The 15,451-nt window shown below is 52.1% G+C and overlaps 1 protein-coding gene across 1 annotated transcript in view; it reads right to left on the bottom strand.

Moving 5' to 3' along the window:
- Positions 1 to 15,451, bottom strand: part of LOC111146687 (family with sequence similarity 135 member B) — a 172,383-nt gene that overhangs the window by 70,140 nt on the left and 86,792 nt on the right. The window contains exons 4-6 of the mRNA XM_022502346.1: positions 14,081 to 14,151; positions 8,863 to 9,036; positions 3,882 to 4,008 (exon numbers count right to left, since the gene is read on the bottom strand). Coding sequence (XP_022358054.1) covers positions 3,882 to 4,008; positions 8,863 to 9,036; positions 14,081 to 14,151 — 372 coding nt within the window. The remainder of the gene's footprint in view (positions 1 to 3,881; positions 4,009 to 8,862; positions 9,037 to 14,080; positions 14,152 to 15,451) is intronic.

The raw sequence follows: 15,451 nt of genomic DNA, 5'->3' as shown, positions 1-15,451 counted from the left end.
GGGGGGGTGTGGGGGGGTGTGGGGGGTGTGGGTGTGTGAGCGTGGGTGGGTGGGGGGGTGTGTGGGGGTGTGGGTGTGTGTGTGTACACATACACACATCCTCCTGGTTCTGTTTCTGGAGAATCTGGACGAAGAAATCAAGCATGTTTCACATGGCCCCAGCAGCACCAGACAGTGACGGGGGTATCGCAGGGAAAACAGCAGAGAAAGCACTGGGGGGTGGAGATGGGGGCAGCACGATGTCATCCAATCCTCTTTATACACCTGGGGAAACTGAGACCCAGAGAGGGTGAGTGTCTGACTCAAGGTCACACAGCAGGTTAGTGCTGAAAGCCAAGAACAAAACCACATCTCAAGCCCTCCCTTCAGTGTCCTCCTCACAGACTGCGTGGGGGCTCTTGGAGTAACGTTCAATTTAATTATGTGGATAAACGAAAAGAAAAATAATCCAACAGAGGGTTTTACTGAGCACTTTGTGCCCGGCTTTACGCTCCAGGCTTTAATATGCTTATTTCATTTAATCTTCTCAGCAACCAGGCAAGGCGGGCATTAGTGTCCCTTTTCGACAGATAAGCTGCAAATCAGAGAGGGAAAATAATTCCCGCGGGGCAAAGCTGCAGGCTTGCGATGGGGAGGGGATCTGAGCTGCAACTGCAAAGCGGAGGCCCCAGCCACCTGGGTCAGCGGGAAAGAGCGCGGCTGCAGCAGAAGGGAGGGCGGCCCCAGCTGGCGGAAAGGGACCCTGGCCTCCCGCGGTTTTTCATGTGGTCAGCTCCTTTAGCTCTGGAACTCTGGTTTCTGCAAACGTCTTTGCCCAGAAAGGCTTATTCGGAAGGGAACACCTGGTGTCTAACCCTTCCAGCTGATGCCGCAGTGTGCGTGGACCCCCATGCTATTTGCTAATGCACTGGGCTTCTTGGGGATTTGGATGCACGGATCCTAGAGGAGGACGGGGGAGTGGATTTTATTCTCTGCCTGGCAGCCCTTGCCTGGTGGGAAGGCACGGGGTGGGTGCACAGCACTGAGCCCACATAATTGGATGGGACCCAAATGGAAAATACACAGGAAGAGAATCAGGTCCCGAAAATAACCCACTGAGCTCAAAGCTGCATGAGCAAGTTCACTGCTGAGCACCCACAAATAAGCTATTTTATCTGACTCTTGTAAAAGACAGGGACGTCTTCTTTGACACACATCCCCAAAAATAGCCAAGAAAAGAAATAGAAGGGGGAAAAACTATACTGTATCATACGCCTGCTAGGGGTCTATTTTTGTACTGCCTTTAGACATATTACCTCCTGAGATTCTCTCTAAAAGCAGGTATTATCCCATTCTCAGGTTGAGAACTTGCATTTCCAAGGGTGAGTGAAACCCTGCCCGGTCCCAGGGCTCCGAGGAGCACAGCAGGTGTCCGACACCTTAATCTTCTCTCTCCCGTGTCACACCATCTCAAGGGCAGGGACCCAGCTGGGTCACACTCAGTCTCTCGGATGCCATAGAGTCAGTGCACCCCGACCCAGCCCGTCCCAGCCCTAGGGCTCTGCACAGTCCCCAAGGGCAGCTCCGCAAGGTGCTGGACTTGGGCATGTGATGCCGAGTAAGCTGGCCTCTATCCCCAACCACTCGGACCCGCGGGGAGGAGGGACAGAGATGCTTAGATTTGAGCGTGAAAGAAACATCTGGGAGACAAAACAAAGACTAGGAAATCCAAGACTGCTCCTCAGAGATGGTGGCACCTGAACGAGGCATCAGAGGATGTGCGTAAGAGTTCCTTATGGGACACTGTATCATAATTGCCCTCATAGCCTCCCGTGGACCTAGCAAAGGCTGTGTCTTGGAATATGTGTTAGAAATGCTTTGAATTGATGTGGAAACTCTGATATTCCCTAATGTCCTATGCCACATTATAGAAAATGTCAGAAAATGGTCCGAGCTGGAGATATTCAGGTAGATCTGCTGGGGACGCTCTGGGAACACACTTGCGGGGACTGAGGAGGAGGAGGCCCCAGCTGAGGGAGCAGTGGAGGTGTGAGGTGGTCACAACCAAGGTTTCGGTCCACCCAAGGGGAGTCTGGAGCCAGGTCGGCTCTCAAGAGGGGGTCTGGGCTGATCCAGGGAAGCGCGCAGCATCCACTTATGACAAGGCGTCAGTGTGTGGCCGTGGGGATGCAGAGAGGGAGCAGGAAGTCCCTGCCTTCCACTCCTTCCCAATCCCATGCGGGAGCCCTTGAAGTCATTGTGTGCAGGATATAATGCAGACATGCCACTCCCCAACCCCGGGCTGGCTGGCCCCTGCCTTCCACTACCTTCTTACTATTTGCTGGGTCCAATGTCAAAGATGAGGATGTGGTTCCTAGAGTCTGAGCAGTTGCCTGAGGTCCTACATCTACAGGTCACTGGAGACCACCTTCCAGAAAGTTCTATCGCATGGAGCCCTGGGTGTTTTATGCAAACAATCAAACACGGAACACTGCATCAAAAACTCATGATGTTCTATATGGTGGCTAAGATAACATAATACAAAAAATTATAAGAAACATAAAATAAATGGAAATAATCTTCCAAAAAAAAAAAGAAAAAAGAAAGAAAGAAAGGAAGGAAGGAAGGAAGGAAGGAAAGAAAGAAAGTTCTATTTGGCTTTAAGTTCTGCTCCTTCTGGGCACAGAACCCTGTCCTGGGTCTGGGTCCCCTGTCACGCAGGAGGGTTGCAGCCCACTCCTCAGCTTCTCCTGTGACACAGAGGCTTGGACCAGATGGACGCATGACTGCGGGCCAGGCCAGAACACACTTCTGCAGCCAGGCCTCCTGGCTGGGACTCAGGCTGGGAGAGCTGACCTCACAGGAGAGCCAGCCAAGTCCAGACCCCGCTAGGCCGGGCACCAGGAGTAGGGGGCAGGGCTGCACAGGACAGCGGGGACCCCCTTTAGCAGCAGGGGTGGGCAGGCTGAGTACGGAGTTGCCCTCCTGACGTGGATGGGCGTCACCCGACCCACGAGGAATCTGAGTGGGAGAATGTCCTCTCTCTGCCTGCCTTCTGGCTGGGACACCAGTGTTCTCCTGTCTGCACACTGGACCTCAGGCTGGAATCCCACCACCGGCTCAGCTCTGCCGGGTCCCCAGCCGGCAGGGGACAGGTCTCCAACATCATGTGAGCCAATTCTTTCCAACAGATCTCTTTATATTCTCACATCGTATATACATAAATATGTCAGTGTCATTGGAAATACTATAATCCATTCTTCCATCTCTCTATCTTTTGTTGGTTCTGTCTCTCCAGGGAAGCCAGACTCATGTGGGCTGGTCCTTTCTGAACAGGTCCCTGATAAAAATAATCCTGTGTCGGCTCAGGAGAGATATAGGCAGCGATGCTGCGTGTGGCCAAAGACATGCACCTCACAGAGGGTAAGGATGGGTGTTGATGGAGAAGAAAGAACAGGGGAAGGGTCGGGATATGCATATTTGCTGAGCCCCTACTGAGTACCAGCGCCGGGCTAGGAATTTTACCTTCATGACAGCAACGGCTACACACACCACCCCGGAAGATAATTACGTTTCCATGACCTCACCTGGCAGGGGGCAAACTGAGGCCCAGAAAAGTGAGCAAGACAGAGACGGAGCCGGGGTCTGAAGGCAGTTCAAGGCCAAGGGACTTTCCAGGTTCCCACACGGTCCAAGGGAAACCCCTCACAACACGCCCTCACGAGGGACCACCCAGAAGAGATGCGTGTGAGGACCCTGGGGCCGGTGTCTACCCCAGAGCCTGGCATTGGCAATATGTTTTGCAAAAAGGCAGGAATGGATGGGCAGGTGAGAGGAAGGGACACATACCATGCCTACAAAACTGAGGGTGGCCTTGAGGCCACATCTCGTGTGGACCTTACCTCTGAAGAAGTCGGCTTGCAGTATCCAGCTCCGAAGACCAGGTTTTCCAGAGAGAGGCTGGACTGCTCTGGTCCTGTGTCTGGCCCGCCTTTACCAAGCCAGGAGCCTCTTCCCGGACGGGTGAAACTGAAAGGCAGGGGGATTGAAGAGGAGAAAAACAGTGTGAAGAAAGGCATGGGGCTATGAGCTCAGCCCCTTGGGGCCGTTAGTGGGGCACTGTGAGATTAGCCATTTAGAAGTCGCCATTTACCCCCGCCCCCAGGATGCCGACCCGACAGGGCAGCACAATTGGCATGAGATCCTGGGAGGTAAAACGGCACTTGTCCTGCTTTGTGGAGGAAGAAATACCCCTGAAGGCCAACCACGTGCCTGCCGAGAGAAACTGAGGCAGAGCTCCCAGGCCACGGGACTGGAGGGGCAGGCAGGATGGGCTCCGGGCCAGAAGGACGGGGGTTCATCTGCTACAGTCTGGGTCCTGCTTCTACTTCGGGGCACAGTCCCCAACCCTACCCCTCCCTGAGCCTCCGTCTGTCCTCCCGCAGAGGAAGGGACAACCATAGCCCCCTCTGGCACAGGTGCTCAAGAAATAATCCTGGAAGGATTGAGTCCAGCTGACGACCCGCCTTCCTGCTTAACATCCTGACAGGGAACGAAAGCTCCCATTATATTTCCGTTTAATTCATTTATGCAAATATGTACCAGGCGCACGCCCCGCAGAGGCCAGAACGTTAGGTGGCAGGGTGGCGGGGGGTCGGAGGACGCAGCCGTGGCCCTCTCCGCAGAGATGTTTCGGTCTAGGGAGGGACGCAGAGGTGACAGGATGAAGGTGGGCTGGGAACAGTGAGCACAGAGAGCAGTCATAAAGCTAGCTGGGCGGAGGAGGACGAGCTGGAGGTGATCCGCACGGAGAATGGTCCAGAGGTTAGAGGCCACCAGCGAGGCTGGTGCCCCCAGGCTCCAAGCCCAGCGGAGCTCCCAGAAGCTACATGACGTGGGTACGTTTTTAGCCTCTGGGTGCTTCTGAAGGGCTGACACCTGGGAAAGGTGGGTCCCAGCACTTTCCCCAGGGGCTCTAAGGATTCCTGAGCGTAGCCCAAAGTGGCCTCAAGGACAGCGTCAAGCAAAAAGTCACGATTCCATAAATGCTCCAGCTGCATCCATAATACCACAAATGCAATACACTCTCACACCGTGGTGACTGTCTACATGGCTATCGTTGATAACACCACAAATATTAATGCGTGTAACGTAGTCATGACTCTGATTTGTTTGGAACTGCCATTTAAAGCAAATGCACAAACTACAAACGGATAAAAGAAACATTGCCGAGAAACAGAGAATGTGTGCGTGAGCTGTGACGCTCACGACACATTTGGGGACAGACGGCCAATTCGTAAGTGGAAGGACTGGTTATTTCACTTAACGGTGGGCTTGATTAGCTTTTCCAACGGATCCGAATCCCTCCCATGAGATCCAGCTCTCCTCATGTAAGGTGTAAAAATCAGGTTCTCTTCGGGGTGTTTCAGGAAAGGCGGAAGGTCTTTTGAGGTTAAATTTTCATTGCACACCTGCTTCTTCCTGACTGGATTTAACCGATGCTGTGAAACTCACTTTTCTGGAAAAAAAAACTAGAGTTCGCCCTATTTGACAGGCATTTCCCTTCATTTTAAAGGGTTCCCTCTGTTCCCAGCCACTGTGCGTGAACTAATAGAAATCCTTCCTGTAAAATCCAGAGAACAGAAGACAGTTCTATTTTTACCCCCATCCCGGGAGGAGCCAGGCTCTGGCGCTGGGTAGCTCTGTGCGCTCCTCTCTGCCACGTCTGATTTGCAAGGAGCTCTTTCTGTCAGAAGGTTACATTTTCTACAAGGAGTTTCCACCCAGGTCCTCGTTAGATAGTATCAGTGCTCCCAGCAGCAAGAGGAGTGACACCTGCTTTTCACTGTGAACACTTAATCTCCTAGCGGGACCCTAGCGTGTCCTCCCGCCTCTACCCTGATATCACTCCCAGCCCAGCCCACTCTGGCCACTGGAGGGATCTTCAAGAAACAGGCTTTATCAAGGGAGGGTCTTGCTCAAAACCTTCCCTGCCTCCCTCTTAGACAGTAAACAGATTCTCAGTTCTGTACCATGTCATTAGCTACACCACTAAATGTGACCTTTACCCTCCCCAGTTTATTTCCTTTTTTTTTTTTAAGATTTTTTTAATTTATTTATTTGACAGAGATCACAAGTAGGCAGAGAGGCAGGCGGAGGGAGAGGAGGAAGCGGGCTCCCTGCTAAGCAGAGAGCCGGATGCGGGCCTTGATTCCAGGACCCTGGGATCATGACCTGAGCCAAAGGCAGAGGCTTTAACCCACTGAGCCACTCAGGCACCTCCCCAGTTTATTTCTTGATGTCACAATCTCTGATCCCCTCGGTCCAGCTCAAAGGCTGTTTCTTCTCTAAAGCTGGTCCTGGTTTCCCCGGAGCAGAACTACTTCTTCCCCATGCTTACAGTTTGCTCGGCTCGGTGCGTGCTTATGAGGTGCTGGCCAGGGGGGCCGAGATCAGGGCCTGCAACATGGTAGACACTGCCCAGATACGAATCCACTGAAGGCATGGCCCAGGGTTCTCCGTGTACGATCTCATTTAATCCTCCTGATACCCTCCTGGCATGCACCCAGGCAGAAGCTCAGGGAACTGAAGTCACTTGCTTGAGCTAACAGGCTTAATCAGCAGGAGGCTCAGGACAGAACCTGGGACCCTCCTGCCGCAGAGCCGACTTTGAACGCCATCGTACACCATGCTCCCAGAATGGGTTACACAGTGAACTAGATTTAGGTACTTAAGATGTCTCTGCCTCACCAGGCTCCAGGCCTTTCAGGGTCCCGGATGCAATCTGTTCATCCCAGAGCTTCGTGGCTCGGCCTTTCCAGAAACGACTAAAATTTAGGGTGTCCACCCGTGACCGAGCCCGTGTTCACCAGGTGCGGCACACGATGTGAGCTTCGTCTCGTTGTACCCCCTTCATTTCTGTTGGGTTCATAACCCTACTCATTTCTTAAGTTCGCTCCTTCCTTCCTCCCTCCGCTTCTCCCGTTCCTATTTTGATGTTCAAACTCTTAGAGAGGTTAGATACCTCTCTGAGGACCCCCAGAAATTACCTGGAGGTCCCAGACATCAGGCTGGGCCTGAAGCCGCCCAGGCTCAGGAGCTCTGTCTCTGAGACCCAGAACAGCCTGCACGGTGCTCTGCTTTCCCAGCCGGGCTCTCGGCTCACCTTCAGGGCTGGACCTTCAGGACCGGCCACTCACACAGGACAGCACCGCCGGCCATCCGCCCTGCATCCCTGACAGCAGACGGACTGTGACCTCATGTCTGCACCAAGGCCACTTTCCACCGAGCCGCAGAGCGAGCACACAGCCAGCGGGGCAGCCTTGCAGGGCCTTCATACCGTCTGCTGCTTTCTGGACTCTGTCTCCTGCGATTTCCCAAACTCGGGTCTGCTTTCATTTGCTTCTGCCATGTTTTCTGTCAAACTCTGCTCAGCGTCTGCCATAGGATAATGCCATCCAAGCCGAGGGGCTCCCTCCATTTGATTCTGCATTCTCTGAGGGAAGCGTCTTTAGCAATGACTCCTTGGTATACTGTGTCGGTCCTAACACCATTCCTGGGGCACAGCAGGCCTTCAGTATAGGCGCTGAGAAAGAACGATAAGTAGTCCTATGGGCTCCCTTCCAGAGGTCTAGTTTCCATGAAGGAGCTAAATCCATGATGGGCAGGAGAAGGTCACACTTGTTCACCCTTGCCAGCAGGGCCGAGGGACCAGGCACTCCGCACACACAGCCCATAACACCAGGTCTCTCCACCTCCAGTGTCCTTGGCTCCATTCATGGGCCCTAAGCTAAAAACCACCCCCCAAAGACTCTCCCCAGTTCAAAACCCAATGCTGTTCAAGGCCCACCCTATGCAGGGCCCCCTTTGCTCTCAGAAACTAGGCTTTTTTAGTCCACTGAGCTTTTCTCTCTCCGGCTGACATTTCTTGATTTGGGAATTATTGTTGACTTGATATATAGGTACCCTGTCTACCATTCAAGGTCAGTGTCTGAATTAAACCCATCAGCAAACACAACCCAGGATGGAGCTCGGCCAAGAGGCCCAGGGACTGAGTGAAGGTCTCCAGGGGCAGCATCTCCTGGCCATGGCACCTGGCCAGGATCCAGGTTCCTTCTTCCCTATTCACTGACCCCGACCTGGGCCTTACCCAACAATAATCACTGGGGACTGCAGTGTCCCCCACAGGCATTTTAACTCCCAGTGCAGAGAAGCTGTCCTGAGAAGGAACCCTGGAAGGTTAGCTCTTTCCCAGGACTCAGTCTTACAAGATTCTCTCCATGAATATCCCGAGCAACTCATGCCCATGAGCACGGGCAAGGTTTCGAAGTGACCTGGCGTATGTCTGGCCATGCCAGGCACACAACACAAGGTACCAGCTCTGTTCTTCCATTTGTGGCATTCCTGAAACCTCAGGGTCCTGCTTTGGAACAAACAGTAAGCCAGGGAGGGGCCAGCAGACAGAGCCCCTGCCCCGGGCTTGGCCACATCCTCTTCTGCACTTGCGCCGCATGAGGGCTCCTGGCTTAGCGATGAAGACAGCGTGTCTCGGGGACATGCGGGGGACTTCTCAGCTAAGGCATCGTTAGAATAAGCAAAGCCTGGCACGGGGTCCAGGTATGATCCACTGCTGGCAGGTTTTCAGCCCCCGGCTCCCTGCCTGTGCACCCCTGACTCCCGATGCACTCCCCATGCGCCGCTCACCTCACCCCAACTCCGGAGGGAGGCCCAGAGCCTTGACAGTCAGCCTGGGAGAAGCTCCTGTGGTCGGGCCCCGTCAACCCCAGCCAGGACAGAGCCCCCCAGCTGCCCCGGGGATGGAGCGTAACAAGAAAGGCAGAGCGGCGCCCCCGCACCTCCGGGATCATGGTCATCACCTCCTACCTGATCAAGGGCTGCTGCAGGGCCACAAGGGCGGCGTGGATGGTCACCGAGATGACTGACAGGTGGAAGTAGTCGAACATGACGGGGACCTGGTGGTGCAGGCCCCTCCAGGCGTGGAAGTGGAGGCCGAGCGTGCGGCTGCTGATCAGGGGGGCCCCCGCCACGTCCCTCAGCCTGGAAGGCAAGTGAGTGCGTGCCCCTGAGTGACGGCGGGCCAGCCCTGCTGTCACTCAGACAGGTCTGCATGATAGCCTCTCCCCGGGCCCACCACCACGCGCACATCATCTTAGTCAATCCCTACAATCACCCTGTCTGGTAGAAATCATTTCTCCTGTGATTGGCAGATGAAGAGACCCCGTGTCCAAGAAGAAAAAGAAGTCAGGAGGCATCACACAGCTATTTCTCTCTCTCAGCAGCCCAGGGGCTCCAAGGGGTGGACACCAAGCCCCCTGTCAGGCCAGTGATGGAGACACACTCGGACCCTTCCCAGGGCTCATCTCAACATAGAAGCCCTCCATGGTCTCCCTCCCCCACTGTTCCCCTCCCTCCCCCACTGCACATCTCCCTCCTCTCTGCTCCTCCCCCTCCCCCACTGCTCCTTCCCCTCCCCCCCCCACACAGGAAAGCACTTCCTTTGTAAGTCTGTGCTCTCTACTAGATCTCTAGCTCCTAAGGCCAGGAAATGTGACTAATCAGCCTTTCTATCCCCAACACCTAGCATCTTATCCTGCACACTATAGAAGCTGGCCCGGTGTTTGCTTACTGAAGAGAATAATTGTCTGGCTAAACGATTGGATGAGTTCCTAAGCATACCGATTAAATAGTTGACCACTTTTATCATGGATTCCTCGACCTTTGTTCTAGCATTTTGTCCTTGGTGCCTGTCTGATTCCCAAGAGACGAACTGGCTGGTAGGCAAGGTCCAACAGAGCCTCTGGTGACAAAAACAGGGCTGCTTCTTCTCTAAATAAAATTCCTCCAGTGCTAATCTCAAGCTCTGGAAACTAATCCCTCAGGTTCTCCAAGTTTCTCTGAGCCAGAGTACTTGGGAAGCCTGGATGGACATGAGTAGAGTAGAAGCTCAGAGAATAGTCAGAGACAAGCTTCTCCTTCCTCCACAGATGGGGAAATGAGACACAGAGAGAACAAGGGTAGCAAACTTGCAAGACCTGCCCCAACGCTGCTTCCTGGAATCTTTGCTGCTTATGCCTTCTGTGCAAAGGAAAGCCAAACACCCAAATCACAGCAGCCCCGTATGACTCCATGAACAGACCACAAACAGGGCCTCCTCTCTTCCCAAGAGAAGCATGATTTGGAAGGGGCTAGGAGGATCCCTCCTGAGCCTCCGAAAGTCATTAACATTTATAGTCACTTTAATTCTGAGAACAATGTACTGGGGCTTTACCATGAATAGAATCCACTGCTTTTCCCTTAACCCATATGATGATCATATGAGGTCTTTCCCAGCACTATTCTATTTACAGACAAGGAAGTAAAGCCAGCATGAGTAAACTGACGTGTGCCAAGTCCTAAGACAGAACCAGAATGCCAGACCCGCATTTATCTGACCACGCAGTCCATTCTGTATTACCGGACTGTACTGGAATCCATTCATACACAGGCTTGTGGGAATCACAGAGCTATTCTTAGGCTAGAACAATAGAGGTGAAGTACATGTCAGGGTAGTAAAGGTGTCAAAAATGTGAAAAAGAATTTAAGTCACATTAATCGGAGTAAAGACCTCAGAATAAAGGAGGTGATAGCTGTTTTGTGCTCTAAAATGTGGCTAGAACCAATCAATGGAGATAAAAATCAGTCCATAGTGGTTTCAATGTAGAAAGGACAGAGGTAAACCTGAGAGCACTGAGAAGAGAGTGTTTGCATTTATATAAAGGAACTTAAAAAAAAATTTAAAAAACACAAAACATAGAGAAAGAGCCCTGATATTTAATTGGAGATGAAGAGATGACTTTATAAAAAAGTCTTGTTTACCTGATCTTAAAGGGTCAACCTGACTGAGAATTTTTCTAAGTGGTTGCACGGACTAAAATCCAGGGGAACGGAGGGAAGGCACACAAAAAGGACTTGTTGCTTAAATGAAGAAGAATTTCCTCATGGGCAGAATTGCCCAGGGACAGACTGGGATCTGATGGGCAGGAGTGAGTTCCCTGCCCCTACGCAGGCATATGCTCCTGGACCTTCACAGTGCAGCAGGTGCGAGCCCGAGGGAAGATGAGAGCAGGCTGATCTTGACTTTGGGGATGGGATAACCGTCTGTCGGGAGGGGGTGCTGTCCTGTGCCCTACAAGATCTTCATTGGCATCCGGGGACTCTATCCATCACGTTCAAGTAGCAGCACCCTGTGCGTAACAATCAAAAATGTCTCCAGATGTTGCCCACATGTCCCTGGGGACAGAATCTCCCTGCCCACAGTGAACCACTGGAGGAGATGGGAGTCATGAGACCTTCGAAATCCCTGAGATTGTGCACGGTGCTTCTCCGACTGGTCTCCACTCTGGCCCACGTGGTTCTAAAGAAGCCTCTGCCTGGGTCATGTTTCAAAGTCTAATATGTGTCCCCAGGATGTGCTACAGACACTGTCTCATCCTTAAACCCAATTTATGAAAATGAAAAAAATATGGCATTAGAAATTTTGCCAGCCTCTTGCTTCCTGTTCCTCTTAGCTAATCTTATACTCCATGAAGCCCCCCTGTTCTGATTGTGATTAAGTGCTCTGTGTTGCCGAGAGGAAGGGACACAGGGAACCCTGGACCCGTGTGCATCTAGGAAGCCACAAAGAGGAAGAAGACATTGATTAGGCCAGCCACACACTTGAGATGTTGTCTCTGTTAATCTTCATAACAGACTGATGAGGAACCAATTGTATAATAATGTCCATTTTATAAATGAGGCTGCTGAGATGTAGGAACGTTCTGGGACTTGACCAGCATCTCGTGGTTGATGAGTACAGTGTGTGAGATGTTGAATTTCATGCACTTTGTGCCCATTTCTGTTAACTACTGTTTTGATGGCAAGATGGTCTCAATTCCTAGGTCTACCATGACTATCATTCAGGCTGCCTGGTGGGATGCAGGACTTCTAGGCTGAGGGGTAGGATTCTCTGATGACTTAGAAATGTCTACCACGGAGTGACAGATGGATGTTTCTGAAGGAAGCAGGCACAGGAAGAGAATACAGGTGGATTAATGAGATGCATGAAAGACAGAAATCACAGATGTTTGAGGGGACATATGAGACCAGAGCCAAGAGCTTCACTTCTGAGTCTCTAGGTTAGGAAGAAAGCCAGCCTCCTACAGGGGCTCTGAGTTCAGTATGGCTCTAGAATAATAAACCATGGGGATGGTGTGAGGAGAATAAGATCTCCCAAGCATCCACCATCCCATGAAGGAGTAAGCAGCAGGTATGAGGGAAATGCATGGCCAGAAGGGCTGGGTCCAGACAAGAATGAGCAATCTGTGCTGTTGAGCCCAGACCCCATGGCAGGACCATGAGCAGATACTCCTGACGCCCAGGACACTAGACGTGACCATCTATACATTAGCAGATGTCCATTCTCAAGGTGTGGAAACATCGGATCACCGACGTCTCAAAGAATCCCGTCTGCTTCAACTCCTCATGCTATGTAAACTTCCATAACAACCAGACACATCTCAGGGATGAGGCCGTCCCTGAGAAAGGGGAGAAGGCTTTGGGAGGGAGTCTGAAATTTGAAGGGATGAAGGGATCAGGGGATCAGGGGACTTTTCCTCCTGCATCAGACCATTGGCCACCCGGTTCTCCATTATCCACATCAGCTGAAGTGGTTGTAGACACCAGAAGGGGAGATTAATTTGTGGAGAGTGGTCAGAATAATTCTCCGAGAGTCTGCTAACAGAACAGAGGGGAAAGGAGTGTCTTGCCCATAACTGTAAGCCTCATGAGAGGGATCTTCAAGTGAGCTTGCCCTGGGTCCCTTAGAATTGGGAGAACGTAGGTCCTTGTGCCTGCCACATCCTGCAGAAGTCTTACGAGAGAAGCTGAGGGTGGGTGTATCGGCCACAGGAGGAGTGGGCAGGATTGCAGGGGGAGGGAGGCCCCACTAGTGAGGGATTCAAGTGCCTTTGTTCATTTCCCAAGGCCCAAATGTGGGTTCTTTGGAGAAGAATATGCCAGAAGAGCTCCCTGCACGGAGTAGATGAGCCAGGCACAGGAAGCATGGCTATATCAAAGACCTGCAGGGCTAGAGGTGGGGGAGTGAGGAAGTTTGACTAATTAACGAGTAGATCCCCAAGGAATGTATAGGGATACCCCAAGAGCAACTAAATCTGCCTTGCATGACCCCTACCCGCCCCCCATCCCCCGCCATCTCCTTCCTCCTTACTGCACTTGACCCTGCAAGGGCCACACACTCCTGCCGGGAAGGAGGCAGGAACAAGTTCGAAGCCGCCCACCATCCCTCCTCTGCACCCGGAGCTTCCTGACCTGAGCTAGCCTGGGGCTGGGGGTGGTGGGGTATAGGCGGGGACGAGGGCAAAGAAGAGGTCAGAAACCGGATGAGAGGTTGCAGTTTTGCTAATATCCTTGACTGGACTTAGGATCCCGAAAATAGGGACCATCCCCTTCTGACCTCACAGAACCTGCAGCTGACAGCTCGCCCGAGCAGGAGAGGAGGCCCCAGCACAGGCCGAGAGGAAGCAGTTCCGGGAAGAAAAGCCGCTGTCTCCCGCTTGTTTACCCAGCAGGTTATACATAAATGGATTTTCAATTTTCAGAGAGTTGAAACATAATAGCAGACATTTAGTACAAAGACGCAGAATCCCGGCCGAATCTCCTTGGATTCAGAAGGAGCCTTGAGACTTGCTGCTTCAGAGTACGGTCATTCATTTAAAGACCTAATGAAAATAATATTGCACTGAAAATGAACGGAGGCGTCAGCGACGGGATGGTACCAGACAATGAAGAAAAGCGGGCCGGCTGTTTTCTGTGCACGCGGCACACGAGCGACCGGCTTAAAATGCATGCCGTCGGCAGTGACCACGTGGACACCCCAGCCCTGTGGCTGGGTGGGCTGTGGCAGTGGAGGCCACTGTAGCTGCTGCTCGGGAACCTTTTTCTGAGCCATGTTCTAAGGTTCAGGGCCAGGAGGTGCCCCAGGGGCAGGGAAGGGCCGGAGGGAGGAAACCACAGGCCCACTGTTAAGGACGTCAGGGACACTCACTGCTGCTCACTGTCCGTAAAGTGCAGATCCACCTTGAGCTGAAAATCGACCTCACTTAGCGCCTCCTCCACCTGCAAGAGAAAGCGCGGAGGAGTTAAGGGTCAGATCTGGTCCAGATCAAAAATGTGGCTGGTCTGTTTCTCACAGTTTAAGACAAGCCTCTCTCCACAAGGTTAATTTCACTCCGTTTGTAAAGCGGAATTCCCATGCACATTCCGTGGAATCCCAGTTGAAGGGGAGATCTGTGTGTATTCCCAGCAAAACAGAAGGAAGAGATTTATGTAGTCAAACGTAGGGGGAAAGTCAATGTGCAAAAAAAAAAGTTAAATAAGTTTGCTATAAGTTTGCTATATCACAGGACTTTTGAGAACTTTATTTCCCCAACAGATTTGATCTGGAATCCTTTCAGGCAGGAGGGAAGTGTTCGGTGACACCTGTTCTGGGAAGGGGGTAGTTGTGAACTTGCCCACAGGAAACCCCATCTGGCTAGTGATGGGACGATTGTGCAGGTGACAGTGTCTCCGCCCTCAGGCACGCCCACTTGCTGGGCACCACTGTCCAGGTGTCCAGAGAAGGCTGCTGACCTTCAGGAAAGTGAAGTCACTCTCCAAGGTAGCTCAGCTTCCTAAGAAAGCAGAGCTTTCGTTTTTGTCTTGAGGTCTGTTACACTCAACTATTTACACTTTGGGACAGTTTGGCATTTCCTGTCCTATCCACAGCTGCTTTCCTTTGTAACTTTCCTGTTTTCATCAATTCGCAAAGGGATCTATTGGTTCTACCTGCCAGCTTCCCACATACACCTAAAAGCTGGCACCCCTCATTCTTCTTTTCCCATATTGAACACCCTCCCCCCATCTCCAGGAAGATTGCTTGCCAAGAACCAGATCCCCCTGCTGCTCCTGCTCCGTGGAGAAACCCAGGTAAGCACTGTGCTCCTGGACCAGAACTCTGGCTCCTCCCCATGCCAGACGGGCCAGAGCTCTTCGTCCCTGAAACCCACAAAATGTTGGTTTCTAATTTCTCTCTCAGCATTCGATGCTTCCTATTACAATTGCTTCAGGTTTCTAACCTGGAAGCCAGTGAGCCAGACTGGATCCACAGACACATTTTGTTCAGTCTGCACAAAGCGGCAAGTTGCAACTCACAAATTGCAAACATTCAAAAATCAGGCAACTTCACATTTCTATCACAAGTCTCCAGCTTCTATTAAAAAAATAAATAAATAAAAAGCCCTGGATCTGGCAGCACAGGGCTGCCATCTAGAAGCCCGGTCTGGGTCAGGCTCCCCACATTCACAGACAGTCCCCAACTGGCCTGTGGCCAACACCCCCCGGCCATTTTCTTGCCTCATGTCCACAGTAATCAGTCACC

The sequence above is a fragment of the Enhydra lutris genome, unplaced genomic scaffold (assembly GCF_002288905.1).
Source record: "Enhydra lutris kenyoni isolate GAN:26980312 unplaced genomic scaffold, ASM228890v2 scaffoldscaffold14, whole genome shotgun sequence".
In the NCBI taxonomy this organism is placed as follows: Eukaryota; Metazoa; Chordata; class Mammalia; order Carnivora; family Mustelidae; genus Enhydra; species Enhydra lutris.
Note: the sequence above shows the minus strand (reverse complement) of the source record. Positions and strands in the feature narration are given on the sequence as shown.